This window comes from Spermophilus citellus (assembly GCF_964194105.1).
Source record: "Spermophilus citellus genome assembly, chromosome: 11".
NCBI lineage: Eukaryota > Metazoa > Chordata > Mammalia > Rodentia > Sciuridae > Spermophilus > Spermophilus citellus.
In genome coordinates, this window is record NC_138192.1 from 53,949,398 (window position 1) to 53,970,537 (window position 21,140).

General features: G+C 37.3%; 1 protein-coding gene across 1 annotated transcript in view; it reads left to right on the forward strand.

Annotated features, from left to right (window-relative positions):
- The first annotated feature begins 253 nt into the window (after positions 1–253).
- The window catches only part of EPC2 (enhancer of polycomb homolog 2), a 130,512-nt gene continuing 109,625 nt past the window's right edge, over positions 254–21,140 (forward strand). Inside the window, exon 1 of the mRNA XM_081261079.1 lies at positions 254–696. Coding sequence (XP_081117205.1) covers positions 544–696 — 153 coding nt within the window. The 5' untranslated portion in view covers positions 254–543. The remainder of the gene's footprint in view (positions 697–21,140) is intronic.

Consider the following 21,140-nt stretch of genomic DNA (forward strand, 5'->3'; position numbering starts at 1 on the left):
CAGACACACGTTCTGGGACTCGGGGAACTTGCGCACCTGGCACCTGTCACACCGCGAGAAACCCGGCGGGCAAGCGGAGGGGCGCCACCCGCCACCCCAAGAGTGCCGAGGCCGAGCACGCTCCTGCCGGCCGGCAGCGCAGCGGAGAGAGTGGGTGGGCAGGCGAGGGAGGGGAAGGGAGAGGAAGAAGGGAGGGAGGGAGAGGGCGAGGCGCGTCCCCGCGGCGGGGGCGCGCTCTCGCGCGGGCTGCCGGGATCGCTCGCCGCCGCTGTGGTAATGTCCGCCATGTTGGCCATGGCGCAGGGAGCGGATCGGGCGGGCGAGCGGCGGATCTAGTGTGTGGAAGCGGCCGCGGGCGGCGGGGGGCTGTTTTCGGGCGGGGTGGGCGCCCATGCTGTGGCCGGGGGCAGTGAGGAGGAGGAGGAGGAGCGGGCCGGCCGCGCTGCACTGAGGAAGGAGGTGGAGGAGGCGGCGGGAGTCCTCCCCCCCTCCCCGCCCGCCCCGCCGCCGCCGCCCGGGCTGTTCCTGTAAGGCGGGGAGACAATGAGTAAACTCTCCTTCCGAGCGCGGGCGCTGGACGCCGCCAAACCGCTGCCCATCTACCGCGGCAAGGACATGCCTGATCTCAACGACTGCGTCTCCATCAACCGGGCCGTGCCCCAGATGCCCACCGGGATGGAGAAGGAGGAGGAATCGGTAGGGACTCGAGTGTTTATTACCCCCCCTTCCCTCCTCCCCCCTCCCCTTTGTCAGTCGGGCCTTGCCATTCACAGAGCGCTTTACGCTCGCTGGAGGGCGCCGCTGCCGCTCCAACGCATGGGACCCTACGCTGGCGGAGTAGCGTAAACTCTCGGCCGGCGCAGCGCCCGCCCGCGGCCGCCATGTTGTTGCGTCCCAGTGTTGTGATTAGCTCGCAGCGCCGCTTACGCTGCCGTAAGGGGGCCTTGCCGTAAGCGGCGGCCGGGAATGGCGCAGGGGATGCGCTGGCCGCACTTGGCGTACAGCCTCTGTTTACCTTTTTTTTTTTTTTAATTTCCCCCGGCTCAAAGTTAATTAATGCTGAGCGTGCATTTGACTAGGAAATATTTCTCTTTCACTTGAAAATTTGGTTTTGCTTTGGGTTCTTTGTGCAGTGACTTAAGAAAGTAAGGCGTTTTCAAAACAAACATCTTTCTGCAAGGTAACAATCCTTACTCCCCCGCCCGAGATGGTGCAGCGGCTTGGGGCCTTGCAGCACTGCGCTGGGGGCCTTAACTGCGGAGTGGGACGTAGCTAGAGAGCGGTCCGAGCCGTTCGAGGACTGCGAGGCACCGAACGGGCGGGCTCTGTCTGCTTTGCTGGGACTCCGGCTCTTAGTGCGCAGCGTTCTGAGGAAGCCGAGATGCTCGGACTAGCCGCCCGCGCAGCGCTTTTCTGGGCGGCGTCCCTGACAATTGCCTTTGGAGGGTGGTCTTTTTAGAAGTGGAGGACCTAGTACATCCAAATTGACAGTTGTGTTTTCGATAACAGGACCTTTTGGCAAAAATGTTCCCCCTACCCCGGGTTAAATTTTGCACAAGATTGAATTTCATTTGACATGGTAGAGAGTGTTTATGACTCTGGAGTGGTGCTACTTGGATGCGAAGTTCATAGTAACGGCACCTTCAAGAATTTCTTCAATGAACCCACAGTCCCGCCTTATTGTCAACTTTGGGTGTGTGTGGATTGGTTCTTTTGCTTCTGTGACTGTCAAAAGAAAGCTCGAGGTTTCCGTGATTGGTTTTCTCTTTTGACTATTAATATTGCAGGAAATGCACTTACGCCTTTCATTGGCTGCTCGAGTTCTGACCTCATTGTGTTACCCTGTTATTACTACTTTCTGCTGTGATTTAATCACATTTCTCTTTGGTGTTTGGTTACTTGAAAGACAAAATTTTCAGAAAATGATATAGCCACAGCATCAGGATAATATTCAGTTTTTTTTTTTTTAAAGATTCGTGCTTAAAGCTCAAAGCTGACTCGTATGTGAGAATTTTTTATTTTGTTTTACAGAACCTGTTTTTAACTTTAGTTTTCCATGAAAAGCATAATTCAAAAACAATATTAATAGTGTGTATGAAAATTGGTTGAACTTTAAGAAACAACTTTGGAAATTTCTTGTTATTTTATGGTTTTTTACACCCCCCCCCAAAAAAAGGACTTATAAGTCTTAAAAGTCAATGTGTGTAATTACTTGAGGCCTATTATTTTAGAACTGAGTCAGGACCCCTGTTGTAGAATGAATCGTTAACCCCTTGAAGATACATTATTTTTATTTTTTGCACTTAGCTCTGTAACACTTGGTCCTTAGTTAACCACATGTTTAGGTATTTTATCTTGGTTTAGGGGAAAAGTTGAGATTAGTTTTATGTTTTTTTTTTAATGCTCCTGTCATAATTTTATTTTTTTGAATACAGCTTGTGATTTTCCATTTGGAGCATAAGTGCTAAACTTAAATTCTATTCATTGGCCTGCTTCACCTGCCCAATTTTAAGGAAGAAAAAAAAAATCCAATTTTGATAGAACTGAAGTCAGAACTGCTAACTCTTTATTCTATCCTTTCTGCCTTTTTAATATTACAAATGGAGCCCTCTCTGCTCCCTTTACAGAAGATGGAACCCAGGGGCACTCTACCTCTGAGTTAAATCCCAACCCTTCTAATTTTTAATTTTGAGGATGGATCTCTCTGAGTTGCCAAGGCTCGCCTGGAACTTGGGATTCTCCTGGAACTTGGGATTCTCCTGCCTTAGCCTTGTGAGTGGCTGGGATTACAGGCTTGGGCCACCATGCTAGGCACACATGAAGGTTGTTAAAATAAACCCTAATGGATAAAATGTACAGTCTAAAGTCTTGCTTACTGGATGTCCAGTTGGGGTATTAAGTTTTTCTTTTTCCTTGTTTTTTTTTTTTTTTTAATAGCATGTGTACTATTAAAAAAATAAGACTATTTGGGCTTTCATCACGACAGCCAATTCTGTTTTTAAGCAGAATGTAGTATTAAAAAAAAAAAGTTCTGCCTTAGTAAAACAATTCTAAGCAGTAGTAAAATATAAGTTCCACAGATGTTTTGTTTCACTTGAATTGTATTTCAGTTCAGCTTCCAGCGTTGAGATATCTTAAGTGGTTATCTTCATTAGTATTTTTTTCTTAAATCATGACTTGTAAAAAAAAGAAAATCCGCCCTTGGCCTATAGATTTATAATTGTTGATTGGTATTTCTAAACTATCCTTTACTGTGTGGCTGGCAGAATTTATAACTTCATTTTGAAGACTTCATGGTTGACTTCCTCTTCTTTACATCTCTTTCACTTCCCCTCCCCATAAAATTAAGGACTGTCTCCTCTTTGTAATTGTGGACTGTCATTGGACTTTGTTTATATAGTCATTGATCAGTTTTGAGTTATATTCTAACAATGCCTAAATATGGTAATTTAGGTTTCTTTTAGCTTTGGTGACATTGCTACTATTATTGCTGACCACATCATTCTCTCAGTCCTTGCCCCACCTCCCCATGCTAGGGATGGAACCTACGAAATTGTGCTTGCTAGGCAAGTGCTCTACCAACAAGACACATCTCCAGCCCCGTTTCATTGTCGTTTGCCTAGGATCTGCCAGTTGATAGCCTTCTATAATTTTGTAGTACTCCTCATGGTACTTGGTCTAGGTCAAATACAATAAATGTATGTTTGTTTATTTATTTTTATTTTTTAATATTTATTTTTTAGTTATAGATGGACACATATCTTTATTTTATTTTTATGTGGCGCTGAGGCTCGAACCCAGTGCCTCACGCGTGCTAGTCGAGTGCTCTACCTCTGAGCCACAATCCCAGCCCCTAAATGTGTGTTTATTTAAACTCTAAACCAGAAAAATCAGATGATAGGTAGTTCTTCTACCACCTCATGAGTGTTGTATGGTAATAGTTATTGTTTTAAATAATACCTACCATTTACTGAATACTTTGTATGCCCCAAATACTGTGCAGAGAGTTAACATATATTTCATTTAATCCTTTTTGAGGTATAACTTTACATAGAATGAGATGTAAATTTTGACAAATTTATACACTCATGGAAACAAAATATGGAACATTTCCAACACTGGTAAAAATTTCTTTATGCTTCTTTGTAGCTAGTCCTTCTGTACTGCTAGTTCCCAGCAGTCACTGATTTTGTTTTTCTTTCACTGTACATTAGTTTTGCCTTTTGTAGAACTTTATGTAAAGAGGTGTACATATTTTGTTTGTATTAGGCTTCTTTTGCTCAGTGTGATGCATTTAATATCCTTGTGTGCATTTCTTTTTATTGCTGTATAGTATCCCAGTGAATTGATATACTTTATCCATCCATCTGTTGGATATTTGAATTGTTTTTGGTTTTGGATATCATTTAATCCTAGTAACAACCCTTTGAGGTGCAGTAGTTTTCTATGTTATAGGTGAAGAAATTGGAAGGTCTTATTGCTAGTAATGGGCCGGGATAGAATTTAAGCCCTTGTCTTTGATTCACCATTCCTGGGGCTGGAGTTGTGGCTCAGTGGTAGAGCGCTTGCCTAGCATGTGTGAGGCACTGGGTTCGATCCTCAGCACCACATAAAAATACATAAATAAAGGTCCATAATCATCATTCCTCATATTCAGGATTCTTACAGAACCCAGGATTATCATCTGAGTAATTGTTCATTATAATTTTTTGTAAATAATATTTTATTTTGTATGATTTTGAGAACTTTAAAAATTGGTATTAATTGGCCAGATTATTACATTATAAAGTGTACATTTTCTTCACTTAACTCTGACTCTGCCTCGTTTTTCCTTTCTGGTATGGGAGAATCAAACCCTGGGCCTTGTGCTTGTGTGCTCATTAAGCGTGGTCTCTACCATTGGGCTATATCCCCTGTCTTAGCTTTGCTCTTTGCTTTTCGGATTTTTCTTTTTTTTTTCTAAGTAGTTCATAAGCTTTGCTTCTCCCCATTTTCACTATTATCATTGAATGTTTAAGTTATTTTATGCATGTAAGAATTTTGCAGGAAGCTATACATTTTATTATTTAGATTTTTTCTCTTGTTACATGTAAAATACCGTTTACTCATAGGTATGGCTACAGTATTGGTCTTTATCGTATTAATTAACTCTCACAGATATATGTAGACTTGAGATATTTCTTCATACCAGCATGAGCCAAAGTCTACCTGAACCATTATGACTCTGCTTATTTTTAAAGAAAAAGATCATGACTGATTGGAATTGTCATTTCAGTGACAACTTGGCACTAATGTATTTTATGTTTCATAATAGATTCTGCAAAAGTTACAAAGTGCAGTTTTGCAAATTGACATTGTAAAAACATGAAACATTTCTTTCAGCAAAAGCAAATGACATGTCAGGTATTAACTAAATATCAGGCTTTATCTAAATAACATATTGAGTAACTATTTTAAGGGGTTCATATATCAAAAAGTTTGTGTGAGTTTGTATTGACATGTTGTTAGGACTAAAAGATAATGTAGACCTTGATTTCATGAAATGTGAGACATTAAGAAACATATATAGTGTCTGGAAAATTAGCAGAAGCTACTGGCTTAAATCATGATAGACATTAAAAGAACATTAGAAAAAGTTAAATGTCAGTGCAGTTGAATGAAGTGAGAGACAACTTACTGAATATATAACTCAGGCTTCAAGGAGAAAGAACCAATTCAGGTTTTTATTTGGTTATAGGGTATAGTTGAAACAAATATCTGAGTAAAGGAATATTTAAAACAAGTTCTGTGTATGTTAGAAAATATGGAAGAACTTTTCTTTTAGTTTACTTATCTTTCCTTGCTTATCCTTCTACCCTATCCCTGCTGATCTAAACCTGAGAAGGGTAGTACTGTTAATCATTCTCTCAGCTGTTTTTTTTTTTTTTTCACACTTGGACACTTGGATGTACATACATCTTTTTTTTCTTCCTTTTGTTACCTTCTACATCATCAGCACTAGAAACTATTTAAACTATAAGACAGCCCTCAGTATACTTGATGAATAAGTGAATAAAAATTGGCATGGAGATTAGGTTGAAAAAATGTGAAATTAAACCAGCTTGTAGAGAGTTTTGAATGTTGGGTCCAGGAGTTGGTAGAGTGTTGTAGAAGAAGAAAGATCTTTTGAGATGCAAAACTGGAGTTACTGTTTCTAATTTTGGTTTTGTCTTAACCTCAGGTTGTTCATCAGGATCATCATCACAAAAAACATTTTTTGAGTGTGTTAGTGTGTTTGAGTCCTGTGCTTTGTTAAATTCAGGAGATAGTTGAGATGGTTTAGAGCTCTCATTATAATAATAAGATGTGTAAATGCTATTCCTCTTTTCCAGGAGACTCTGAAGTTTCAGAAATTAAGTAAAGCGTGTAAAATCACCTAGCTAAAGAGAACACAATAGAGTTGAGATTAGAACTCAGGCCCTATGGCTGATTGACTCCATGGCCCTGAGCTTCACTGTTACACTGCTTCATTTGTGTAATGGGTGGCTTGAAAACTAAATTACATCTAAGATCCATTATAGCTTTACTGTTCTACACTTTATTATCCCGTAGGCACAGTGGAGTCACTGAAAGTATTCTACTTAAGGGAATGATAGACTGAAAGAGGCTGATATATCCACATTTCTTTGAAAAATATAAAGGAATGATTTATCCATGGTGTAAGTTTAGATTTCATCTCTATCACTTTTCCCAAAATGAGCCCTATAAATATTTGAAGGATGGGATGATTAGGATGCTTTCAAGTAACAGAAACCAAACCTGGTTATTTTAAGGAACTGGGAATTGTTACACTTGAATAATAAGTCAGAAGGCCAGGAAATAGGGCAGCTATAGGCCCTTTAGTAGCAAGTGATATTAATATTTTTGAACTCTTAACAGTTCCCAATCTTTTGAGAAAAAGGATATTTAACTGTGTGTGTTCTGGAGCCAGACTATGCAGGTTTGAGTCTTTGAGCAGATTAATGTCATTTATAAAATCCCATGGGGTTGTTGAGAGTATGAATTATAGTGTGCTTGGAACAGTTAGTGGCCTGTAGTAAGCATTCAGTAAATATTAGATGTTACTACTATCATCATTGTTATATTTCTTTTCATTTAGAATTCCAGATTCTTGAGATGGAGAGCATTATTGGTCTCTATTGCATCAGGTCTCTAGTTCTAATTAAGTCTGCTCCTCAGGGATCTGACATGAGAGGTCTGCTACTGATGGGTATATAACATGGTCTCAAACTTAGGGAGTTTTTTAATCCATGGTTTGTCCCAAGGTGAATTTGTATATTTACTTTGTTTTTAAAACTTTAAGTTGATCAGGTGCTTTAATTCAATTAGAATATTTTGTTGGTATTACATTTTTAAATAAATTTAAATTAAGAACTAGAAAATAAATATTCAGAGTCCTTTTAAGAAAGCAAATCCTTCACAAGGGACAAGTTTTGTGTGGCCTTGAAGAAATTATTGAAACCTCTGGGCCCTTAGTTTCCTCATTGCTGAAATAGAACTGGATTGAATGATCTTTAAATTACCTTTGGTTTTAAAAATTACTTGCATCTGTGAATTCATATGTCTATCTCTGGGCATATTGTCCAGACTTAAGTAGATGAAAAGAACTAACAAAAGTGCCACTAAGTGTTAAGAAAATATTAATATTAATGTGACACTAAATATTAGGAAAGTACTAATGCATAAGGTTTAACTCCTTAGTACCTTATTAGGATGCCATCATCTTGGCTTGGGGTTCTTTTTTTAATGAGAATCAATTGCATTTATTGACCATTTGATACTAAATTTTCTTAGAAATCAATAGAGCAATCCACTCTATATCTTTTGAATATGATCATTTCTGCAATTTTTATTTTCTTTCACTGTCTTTGCTTCTCTTATTCGTTGCTGTTAAGTGTTCAGAATTTTGGTAGTATTTTAAGTGTTTTTAAATAGCTCCTGTTTTTTACTTGAGGTTGTGTGTAAGAATGTGTGTGTGAAAGTTATGTATGTATGAGAGTGTGTGTGTAAATGTATATGTGAGGAAGAGAGAGAATATTGCATTTATTCTCCTAACTAGACTAAATATGTTAAGGACATTATTATTATTATTATTACTACTACTACTAGGGATTGAGCCAAGGAGCACTTTTACCACAGAACCACATCCTCAGCTCTTTATTTTTATTCTTTTTGGAGACAGGGTCTCACTAACTTGCTTAGGACCTTGTTAAGTTGCTGAGGCTGGCCTTGAACTTGTGATCCTCCTGCTCAGCCTCCTGAGCCATCGGAATTACAGGTGTGGGTCACCATGCCTGACTTATCATTTGTTTTTATTCTGTACCTAAGGCAAGCATGATAGCAATCCAGACACTTCTGTCACTTTCTTATGTTTTGGAAAATTTATAACATAGGCATTGACCATGATGCTAATCACTTGAATTGAGTTTGGTTGTATAATTAAACATAGCTTTTCGTCTTCATTGAGTTTTTTGTTTGTTTGATTTTTTTTAACCTTTATTTTATTTATTTTTATGTGGTGCTGAGGATTGAATCCAGGACTTTGCACATGCTATCTGAGCACTCCACTGCTGAGCCACAACCCCAGTCCTTCATTGAGTTTTAAGTAGAGTTGAACTGGGGAAATGGTAATAGAAGGAAAGGCAGATTGATAGAAATAAGCCATGAAAGAGACCAATATAGATAACAAAAAGTCTATCATGATTGATTTTATCTTAAGGCTAATCCTTTAAGAAAAAAGGATTATGTGCCTTGTCTATACTATATTAATAGAATACAGTATCATATTTGCCTACTTCATTGCTCAGGCCTGTTCCTTGTGAACTTAATTTTATGAAGGATAATGTCAGTCACTTCCAGATTCTCTTCACCCTTTTCTCCTTCCTTCCTTCCTCCCTCCCTCCCTCCCTCCCTCCCTCCGGGGCACTGAATCACTGAACCACATCCTTAGTCCTCTTTTTGTATTTTATTTAGAGACAGGGTCTCACTGAGTTGCTTAGCACCTTGCCATTGCTGAGGCTGGCTTTGAACCTGTGATCTTCCTTCTGAGCTGCTGGGATTATAGGCGTGTGCAACTGCACCTGGCATCATTTTCTTTTATTTATTTGCTTTTTGGGTCTCTTTTTTTCCCTGTCAGCTTGTATGTTGTGAAGTCAGTGGAATGTAGCAGAGTGGAAGAGTCTATTAGCTAGCGCTCTAATTCATATCTTCACTTCCCAACTTTTTTTTCCTTCCTTTTTCTTTTTCTTCCTTCCTTCTTTTTTTTTTTCTTCCTCCTTTTTTATTTTGGATGGGCAAAGGACTTGAGGCTGTTGATGGGGGAGATGACAGGCAAAGTTGACTATTTTAATGCTAATTTGATAAACTTGCCTGGGCTCTGCCGCTTTCCCTATGTTTGGCAAGATGAAAAAGTATCTCAAAGGGTAGTTTTTTTGAGACAAAAGATTAAAAAAATTTTTTTTAAATAAGGGATTGGTTTCCTATATCCTGAATACATTTGGAACTTTTTTTTAAAGATTTTTTTTTAATAGATGGACACAGTATCTTTTTTTTTTTTTTTTTTTTTTTTTTTTTTTAATGTGATGCTGAGGATCAAACCCAGTGCCTCATGCATGCCAGGCAAGCTCTCTACCTCTGAGCCTCAACCCCAGCCTGAGATTTAAAGATTTTTTGTTAATAGTTTAGTGGACCTTGTATGCCACTTAATGGTAACTGCTGTTTTCTCTTAACAATTTTCAGTTACACAGAATAACAAATATAAAGGAGTATGAAAGAGTAAAATATATAGAACATCCTTGTACATTATTCTTTGATATAATTTCACACTTTTTTCTCTTGCCAATTAAATATTATAGCTGTAAAACATTAGCAAATTAATACGTATATTTTTCTCCTCCTTTTGTTGTTCTGTGGCAGAGCAGTTAATAATCAAGTTGGTTAGGAAAAAATTACAGACCTTGAAAATTAGTGGATGAGAGAATGAGATCTTCAACTAATTTTTGTAATAATTGAGTCCTAAATAATTGATAGTTAAATATTACATTTTTCAGATTTGATTTTTTTTTTAAATGTTAGGTTACTTAGTCATAGAGAAAAAATAGATTTTATTGATGAAATTCTCTGCAGTGGGTGGTATACACTAGAGAAGTGAGTAAAGAGAGAGATTCTAATACACCAGTGAACTTTGGGATGAATTATGTTTGGAGACTTTGGAAAGTTTAATATTGAAGAGGGGAGTCATGCCACATATTGATTGCTTTCATGTTTTTCAACTGGATTATTGTCAGCATTCAAATTTTAGTTGGTGATATTAGGACTGTTGCTGACAAAACTGGAAGTTTTTTTTTTTTTTTACATTTATCTGTTGCTCATTAATTTCTGGTATTATTTCAGTTCAGATAATTAAAAACTGCATCCTCCCTCAATTTCCAAATGAAGGCATGATTTGGGAACCATTATCTAGGACTTCTTAACTTTTTTTGTTTGTGTGCGCCATGGATTCTTGGCAGTCTGCTGACCTCAGAATAACATATGTGCATAAAGTCAGATAGACCAATTATGTTTAAATATATGATACCATTAAAACACTAAATGGGGGCATTGTTTTTTTATGGTACTGGGGTTTGAACCTAGGGACACTTTACCACTGATCTATATTCTCAGCCCTTTTTACTTTTTATTTTTAGACAGGATCTCACTAAGTTGCCCAAGCTGGCCTTGATCCTCCCACCTCAACCTCCTGAATAGTTGAGATGACAAGTTTATGCTACTATACCCTGCTAAAACAGGTTTTAATATTATTAACACATTAGAAACAAGTTGTAAAGTTGGATCTTAATTTTGAAATAGTGATGAGTATAAACAATACTTTGACAAATGGCAACCACATAACCTGATGTGAAAAGATCTATGATTTTGCTTGATGCGGTGGTGCACACCTATAATCCCAGTGATTCAGGAGGCTAAGGCAGGAGGATTGCAAATTCAAAGACAAGCCTCAGCAATTCAGTGAGGCCCTAAGCAATTTAGTGAGACTATGTCTAAAAATAAAAAAGGATTGGGGATGTGGCTTAGTGGTTAAGCATTCCTGGATCCAATCTCTAGTATGCCCCCCAACCTGTGATTTCTGTTGATATAGATAGTCAAAGGTATTACTTATACTACAGATCTGTTGCCTACTTTAGTAATCAAAGGAAATGTTAGAGGTTAGGGGAATTAAAGAAATTACTTTTGTCATGCAAGTTCACAGATCTCTCAGTTCTTTCTATGGATATTTTGGATATCTGAGATCTGAGGTTCAGAACCCCCCAGGAGAATTTCCATGGCCCATTGGGCAGTCTTATTCCTATGTTATCCTAGCTCCAAGTATATAGGCCGGCTGCAGATTTTATTATCATCACTAAACATTACAAAATTTTATTTTATTACCATCACTAATGTTACAAAAGGATATACATAAACAGTGTCCTTCAGATCCATGATTCTACAGAGGCAGCTAACTATTAGAATGTATGTGTGTTGTAGAATATTTTCTGGATGGATAATTTTTACTTGGTAAAATAGCCAACTATTTCTCTTGTGCTCATTTTACATGCAAATAATATGCCACCTTCAAGTTAATTTCTCAAAGTAGACTCATAAAACCAGATAATTTTGGTTTTAAAAATCTCTAAGGAGCTGGGTGTGGTGGTGTATGCCTGTGGCTCGGGAGGCTGCCGTAGCAAAAGGGAGGTTTTTAAGCAACTCAGTGAGACCCTGTCTCTAAATAAAAAAGACAAAATAGGGCTAGGGATATGGCTCAGTGGCTGAGTGTCCCTGAATCCAATCCCTGGTGCCAAAAAAAAAAAAAAAAAAAGGAAAGAAAACAATCTTTAAAGAATTGAGAATTGGCAAATTATTAGTTTTTTTGTTAGGTTGTTTGGAGTTTGGATAGCAAACCTTAACTTGTCATTTCCATGTGGGAATTTGGTTGTCAGTAAAACCTTGCATTATGCATAGAACTTTTGTTTATATTCCTATATTAAAAAATTAAAATCAGATTAACTAAAGATTAAGTGATTTATCAGGATATTTTCTTTCTTTTTCTTCCCTGGTACTGGAGATTGAATCCAGAGGCACTCTGCCTCTGACATACACCCCTAGCCTTTTTTATTTTTTGATTTTGAGACAGGGTCTTGTTAAATTGTTAAGATTGACCTTGAAATTGCAATCCTCCTGCCTCAGACTCCAGAATCCCTGGAATTACAGGTGTGTCCTACTGTGGCTTCTTATATTTATTAGTGGTCTCAAGTAGCAACTTGGATCAGAGGAGCAGCAGTAGAGAATACCCTACTGAAGGAAGCTCCCTTATTTTCAGGTATCATGTAGTCAAGCCAGGTATTTCATAGACAGCCCTCTCACACCTGTAATCCTAGGGTCTCAGGAGGATCACATGTTCAGAGCCAGCCTCAGCAACTTAGTGAGGCCCCAGCAACTTGGCAAGACCCTGTCTCAAAAATAAAAAAGGGGATATGGCTCAGTGGTTAAGCACCCCTAGGTTCAATCCCCCAGTACTCCTATCCCCCCAAATAGCATCCATACCCTCTCAAACTTTCAGTGACATTGTTTTTGATATTTATTCATTCAGTATATTGTCCCATGAACATTGGGGCTATGTTATCTTTGTGTCCACCTTCATCTGGTACAGGGACTTGGCATATGGTAACTGCTCACTAAATTTTCATTGGCCGAATGAGAAATACATGCTATCTGCTTTAAACTCGAAAAAGAATATGATGTGGTACCTGTTTTCTGGCTGCTGGAGGTCCTGTAGGGGAGAAAAGAGTCGCATACAGATAATTTCATATGAGGTATATTTTGTTATCATGACAGATAAAATTGATAGTATGGGAATTTATATCAGGAGGGACATAATTTGAGTGGGAGTATTTATGAATTCATGTAATAACTAATTGACTATTATATATTACTGAATTACATTTTACATGTTATTGAAGTGATCTGTCAGAATTTCATGAGTTTTTTTTTTTTAAGACAGGTGTCATTACTTTCATATAGGGAATTATGTGATACCTAAGAGTAGTTAAAGGGTTGAAACAATTTTTGTGGTCTAATATAGATTCACCCTTCAGTTCAGGCAAAGGTGTATTTATTAATGGTGTATTAAAAGAATTCTGAGGAAAAGAAACTGTAAAGGATGTCATAAAGAAATAGTGCTACTTGATTATTGTACAAGTAATGCATCAGTTTTATTTGTCTGCTTTTTGTAAAGTGCTTGGAAGAAGATTGCCTATCCACTGTTGGTGCTTGGTCAGTAGGAGTTACATGTTGGCTTTATTAGCAAAATTCATCAGGGTTTTCAAATAACCCCAAAAGAAATATAAAAAGATTTAGGTCAGCAATTCTCAAAGTTTAGCATGCATCAGAATTCCTTGGAGGCTTTGTTAAAACAGATCTCTGGGTCTTACCCCATAGTGTCTGATTTAGTAGGTCTCGTGTGGGCCCTGAGAGTTTGCATTTTAAAAATGTTCCCAGGTGATCCTGATGCCACTTGTCTAGGGACCCAACTTTGAGAAACATCACCTTAACAGATAGAATAGTGGTTCTCAGCCACACATTAGAATATTTAGGATGCTTTTATAAAGTCCATGTGTAATTACCAATCAAGTCATAATTTAAGGGTGATTCTGATATAGTAGGATGATTTGTCTAGGTAGAAAAATGTGTGTGTATGCTCATAATCTATGCCTTTTGTCTTAACATTTTGACACTTTCAGCATTTCTTTAGCTTTAATTGACTTTCAAACTTTTTTTAACTGACTTGTTGTTTGTTTATGTATAACTGAAATAAAGTGTACTTCAACAGACACACATGTATATTTATGCATTAATACAATTCATTTTCACTGTTTAGGCATTTATGTTCTATAAAGTTACCATGGGCACAGAATTATTGAATACTGATCCTTACGGGACATACATGGTTATGTTCCTGTGAGCCACTGATTTGGTTCAGTTAATGAATACATAGCTTTTTGTTTTATGCGTTTTTCTATTTAAAAGTGCCTTATTTAATATATGTCATTGATTCATTGACATTGAACTCACAGCAGCATTCTAACTCATCGACTTCTTGTGCTTGGAACACTAGACTATACTTCACTGTTTGGGGGCCCCTTTAGACAGTAAAACCAATTACAAAAAGTACAAAAATAGGAAAAACCTGGCACTGAATAGAATGTGAGAAGGACATTTGTTTATAGTGTGAGATCTGAAACACAAGTGTCACCCTGTTTGATCTTATTTGGGAATGTGTTGATGACTCAAATTTTTCACTGCTTTGCACATGTTTAGAAATGATTTTGAAAGCGCTGTATTAATTTTGGTGCTACAAATAAAATTTAGTGAATAAGCAAATTTGCAAATATGGGAATTTGCAAGTAATAAGTATCAGCTAAATCTACATATTTTTTCCCTTTTCAGTTCTATTGTGTTAAAAATAATTTTGGTCATGAGCTATTAAATTGGTTTTCTTGATTAGTGGTTCATTGGTTCATCCTACAGATTGAAAAATACTGCTGTAATTGATTCAACATTACGTGTTTATATATATATTATTTCTTAAACTATAAATGGTGATGCTGAACATATATATAAACGTGTATATGTGAGTATGCATTTCCCTTTCTATATTTGGGGAATACAGTGTTTAATTTTGATTATGGGGAGCTAGGTTTTGCTGGGTACATCATTATGTTTGCATTTGTAGTAGGTTACTATGGTTGGATGTGGTCTACAGGCAGTGTTATGGGTGGTGGTGGCAGTGGTAGAAGACTAGAAATAAAGCTAGTTGGGAGTACACTGGAAATCTGATTTCTGGCTCTGGGATTTTAGTAAATTATGACAGAATAACAACTATTTGGATAACTTGTGGAAAAAGGAATTTCATTGAAGTCTTTATGTCGGGGATTCTTAACTGAGGTCCTTGGCACCTAAACAGACTTCCTGAGGTCTGTGAACTTCCTGCACTTCTTTCTCTTTTCTTCTCTCCCTTTTTTCTTTCCCATAGTTTGTGTGTTTTCCTTCTGCCTCCCAAAGAGTCATCAGGCCTAGAGTAAGTGACCATAGAAATCATTTACCATGAAGTAACAGAGGAGGTTAAGAATCACATTTTAATTGATAATGTATCCTCTATTCTGTACCATTGGTCCACCCGCCTGTTTTGGTACCAGTACTATGCTGTTTTTGTCACTATTGCTCTGTAATATAGTTTGAAATCTGGTATCGCTATACCGCCTGATTCACACTTCCTGCTTAGAATTGCTTTTGTTATTCTGGGTCTTTTATTTTTCCATATGAATTTCATGATTGCTTTATCTGTTTCTACAAGAAATGCCATTGGGATTTTGATTGGCATTGCATTAAACCTATAGAGAACTTTTGGTAATATCGCCATTTTGATGATGTTAGTTCTGCCTATCCATGAACAGGGTATATTTTTCCATCTTCTAAGATCTTCTTCTATTTCTCTCTTTAGGGTTCTGTAGTTTTCATTATATAAATCTTTCACCTCTTTTGTTAGGTTGATTCCCAAGTATTTTATTTTTTTTGAGGATATTGTGAATGGAGTGTTTTTCCTCATTTCCGTTTCAGAAGTTTTGTCGCTGATATACAGAAATGCCTTTGATTTATGTGTGTTGATTTTATATCCTGCCACGCTCACCATCTCTAGCAGTCAGAGAAATGCAAATCAAAACCATCCTAAGGTACCATCTCACTCCGGTAAGATTGGCAGCCATTATGAAGTCAAACAACAAGTGCTGGAGAGGATGTGGGGAAAAGGGTACTCTTGTACATTGCTGGTGGGACTGCAAATTGGTGCGGCCAATTTGGAAAGCAGTATGGAGATTCCTGGGGAAGCTGGGAATGGAACCACCATTTGACCCAGCTATTGCCCTTCTTGGACTATTCCCTGAAGACCTTAAAAGAGCGTACTACAGGGATACTACCACATCGATGTTCATAGCAGCACAATTCACAGTAGCTAGACTGTGGAACCAACCCAGATGCCCTTCAATGGATGAATGGATAAAAAAAATGTGGCATTTATACACCATGGAGTATTATGCAGCACTAAAAAATGACAAAATCACGGAATTTGCAGGGAAATGGATGGCACTAGAGCAGATTATGCTTAGTGAAGCTAGCCAATCCCTAAAAAACAAATACCAAATGTCTTCTTTGATATAATGAGAGCAACTAAGAACAGAGCAGGGAGGAAGAGCAGGAAGAAAAGATTAACATTAAACAGAGACAAGAGTGGGAGGGAAAGGGAGAGAAAAGGGAAATTGCATGGAAATGGAGGGAGACCCTCATTGTTATACAAAATTACATATAAGAGGTTGTGAGGGGAATGGGAAAATAAACAAGGAGAGAAATGAATTACAGTAGATGGGGTAGAGAGAGAAGATGGGAGGGGAGGGGAGGGGGGATAGTAGAGGGTAGGAAAGGTAGCAGAATACAACAGTTACTAGTATGACATTATGTAAAAATGTGGATGTGTAACCGATGTGATTCTGCAATCTGTATTTGGGGTAAAAATGGGAGTTCATAACCCACTTGAAGCTAATGTATGATATATGATATGTCAAGAACTTTGTAAGGTTTTGAACAACCAATTAAAAAAAAAAAGACTGTGTCTCAAGTTAAAAATCAAAAGAATGGAGGATGTAGTTTAGTGGTAGAGGACCCCTGAGTTTAATTCCCAGCATCAAATAATAATATCAAATAATAATAATAGTAATAATAGTAGCAGTAGGAATAATAATAATATTAATAGTAAAATACTGGAGAAATTAATGAAATACACTTTCTTGTAGGCAAATTTTCCTCAAGTTTTATTAAAATCTCAGTTTTTAAAACACATTTGTCAAGTATAATAAAAATACATTTCCTGAAAAATTAAAGATGTAGTAAATATAAGACCACAACTTTTTGTTTTGTTTTTGGGGTGTCAGGGATTGAACTCAGGGGCACTTAATGATTGAGCCACATTCTAGCCCTATTTTGTATTATAATTAGAGACAGTATCTCACTTGAGTTTTTAGCTTTTTGCTGAGGCTGACTTTGAACTAGCGATCTTCCTGCCTCAGCCTCCCAAGCTGCTGGGATTACAGGCGTGTGCCACCGTGCTCAGCACAACACCACAGCTTTTTAAATCACCACTTTCAATGGATAAAATTAATATCAGACTGTTTTGAAATTTTTAAATGCTTACTCTAAATTTTTGTAATTCTAGAGGACCACAGTGTAAGTCACATTGCCTTAAGCTAATGGTTTGTGAAGCTGGTGCTTCTCAAAGTGTAGTTCCCAAACCCACAGCAGCTTTGGAAACTTTTAAAAATATGAATTATCTGCTTCCATTTGAGAGCTGCTGAATCAGAAATTGTTGGTTTGTCTCAGCAATGTGTTGAAACAGGGCCTACAGATGATTCTGAAGCCCACTAATATTGAGAACCACAGTTGAATTTTTATTCTAAAATGTTGATTATTGGAGCTCTTTTAGTCAGAACAGGACAGCAGTTTTCTTAAGTCTGAATTCCGCCAGTTGTGTAAGTGAATGACTGAAAGACATGGTTGGTTATGAAGTTTAATCTGTCATAGATTCTTAGATGGAAGATAATGTGATTTAACATCTGATCAAAATATATGTGCTAAATGAAAAGAGGATTCTGGTGTTCTATATTGCCAGGAGCATGGATCACATAATTAAAATTCAGTTGATAGACTTGAGAAGCCAGACTTTGCTTTGCCGAAATGAATGAGGACTGCTGCCCCAAATTCTTCATGGTTATAAGACCTCAGGGCTGTGAAACAATTGAATTAGACAGCTCTAAGTTGGATGTGTGGCAGGTTGTTTCAGTACATATTAAAAGAAACTATTATCATTCTTATGTTTCAAACCACTGGAAATTGAAATGGGATCTTTTCAGAGATTTGTCTGGGTTATTCTGGTTTTTGCTGCTCATTCATTTTTTTTGCCTGCCCCCACTCCTTCCTTTCTCTTTCTATGCTGATTACACCAATAAGAACCTCTCCGTGTGTTGTTGAATGTATTGATGATGGGTATCCCTATCTTATTCCTAATTCTAGGATAAGAATATTCAGTATTTCATTTACATGTAATGTTATTGTGGTTTTCTTGTAGATGCCCCTTACCATGTTGAAAAAAATTGCCTTCTATTTCTAGGTTTGTCAGAATTTTTGGAATAGGTGTTAGCTTGGGTCAGATGCTTTTTCTTTGTATATAGGGATGATTATGTTGTTTTAAAAATGTGTTAATGTGCTGAATTACATTGGTTTTGATTATAAGCCAATCCTGCATTCCTGAGATTAAATCCCCTTTGCAGTGCATTGTTGAATTCTGTTTACTAAACTTTTGTTTAGGCGATTGCATCTATGTTCACAGGAATTTTTATTTGTCTATAGTTTAGTGTCTCCCCTTCCACTCCCCAACCCAGTGTAGTCTTCTGGTTTTTGGATCAGAATAATTCTGGCCTCAAAATGAGTTGGCAAGAAGTACTCTCTCCATTATTTTGGAAAAAATTGTGTAGGATTGATATTGTTGCCTCTTTTAAGTTTTTGGTGAAATTATTTACCAGTGAGATTTTGTGTGTTTGTTTTTGTTTTTAGTGTGTGTGCATGAGGTGCATGAGGTTTTAAACTGCAGTTCAATCTTTAATTAATACATGCAAAGCTATTCAGGTCACCTATTTCTTTCTGAGTAAACTTTGCTAATTTATTTCTTTCAAGAGATTTCTTTTTAGCTAATTGTCAAATTGATGAGCATGAAGTTGTTTATAATGTTCTGTCATCTCACTTGTTCATGGTACTGGTAATTTGTGTCTTTTCACTTTCCCCCCTTGATTCATCTGACTAGAGGTTTATCACTGTTATGGATTTTCTTAAAGAAACAAGCCTTTTTTTTTTTTTCCCTCCTGTGGATTTTTTTATTTTCCATTTCATTGATTTCCACACTGTTCTTGATCATTTCTTTTCCTAGGCTTACTTTGGGTCTAATTTGTTGTTCTTCTAATTTCTTAAGGTAGATTCTGAGGTCACTGTTTTATTTATTTTTTCTCCCTGTTTTAATATAGGTATATAGTGCTGTAAATTTCTTTCAAAGTGCTGCTTTGTTGGTAATTTTGAACCTGTTGTTTTTTTAATTTGTTTTGTTTTGGCTTTTTCATTTTTATTCAGTTCAGAATAGTTGTCAATTTCCCTTTTGATCCTTTTCTTTGATCCATAGGTCAAAATGAGTTACATGGTTCACAAATATTTAGTGATATATTTTTTTTTACAGATATCTGTTATCAATTTCTAATTTAATTCTCAGACACCACGGTGTCTGAGAGCATATGTTTTGTGTGACTTAAATTTGTAGTATGGTTCAGAATTCTGTCAGAGATGTGTGTTGGGCAGCGGCAGCCTGTTAGTGTGTTGTAGGAGGAGAGAAGGGCGGAGGGGCAGAGAGGACAGTTGCTGTGGCAGCTTCATTAGAAAGAGAAGGGAGGTGAAAGGTAAGAGGACTTGTGTGGGAGAGCAAGAGTTGCAGAGAGAGGGCTTAGAAAGAGGGAAATATCTGAATGTATGATATCTCTTTTCCATTTTCCAGAACACTCACAATAGGAGTGCTGTACCCTTAGAGAATTTTCATTCTTATCTTTCTACTCCATTCTTTATATCATTGTAATTCCTAAATAATATGTGAACAGTTTTTATGACTGTCTCATGGGTACTTGAGAAGGATGGGTTGTTAGTTTTTTGTTGCTGTGACTAAAGTTCCTGACAGAAACAACATAGAGGAGGAGGTTTATTTTGACTCATAGTTTCAGGGGTTCAATTCATGGTCATCAGATTCCATTGCTCTGGGCCTAAGGAGAGGCAGAAGGCAAGGAAGAGGAAAGCTGCTCAGCTTAAGGTCACCATGAAGCTGAGAGAGCTTGTGAAGAGCCAGGGATAAAACATAATCTCCCAGGTCATGCCCTCATTGACTGACTTCCTCCATCCATGCCCCACTTACCCAGTTATCACCCAGTAACTCATTCAGATTATTAAGCCATCAAGTGAATTAATCCACTGATTAGGTTATAGTTGTCATAATCTAATTGGTTCACCTCTGAACATTCCTGCACTGTCATGTAAGTTTTCCAAGGACATCTCATACTCAAACTCTAAAAGAGGGGCATTGAGTGTAAAGTTTGATACATAGCTATAAAATCTACCTTATCAATTAAGTTGCTTAAGTCTTTTTTGTTCACTTGATTTATTTTATGCTAAAAGTGGTGTATTAAATTTTCCTCTTATGGGTGTGCTTTTGTCTATTTTGGTTCTTGCATATACTGTAGCTTTTGCATCATAAAATGGTGCTGTATTACTTTGTGTATAGATACTAAATCTTTCTTGTGAATTATGGTTATTAGCATTTAAAAGTGCTCTTTTTTGTTGTTTAATGCTCTTTTGTATTCTACTTGTTTGTTATTAGGATATGCTTGTACTTCTTACTATTTTCACTTACCCATTAAACTTTTGTTCATTTTCCTCATCTCTGGATCACCTTTGGAGGGTGGGGTATATTTCTTATATGCTGCATATTTATTGAGTCTTGAATTCCAAGCATTGAGCATCATTTTTTTTAAAGCAGTGAGTTAAGTCCATTCTCATTTATCAATATGACAGCATATTTGCGCTCAGCTCTTTCGTATTTTATATTGTGTATTATGTCACTGATTGTTTTATACATTACTGTTTAAAACAGTCATTATTTGGGAAGATTTGAATTTTTATTGAAGTAGTTATATTTGTGCTTATCATTATTAGTTTTGTCTTTTGTTAGCCTTTTTGTTTGGTACTATACAGATTGAATCCTAAACTTCTCTACCACTGAGCTATAGCCCCAGCCTTTTTTCTTCCTTCCTCTTTTTTTTGCCCAGGGTGGCCAAAAACTTGGGGTATTCTTGCCTCAGCCTCTGGAGTTGTTAGAATTACAGGTGTGCACCACCACACTTGGCTTTGTTTGATAGTTTTTAACAATATACTTTAAT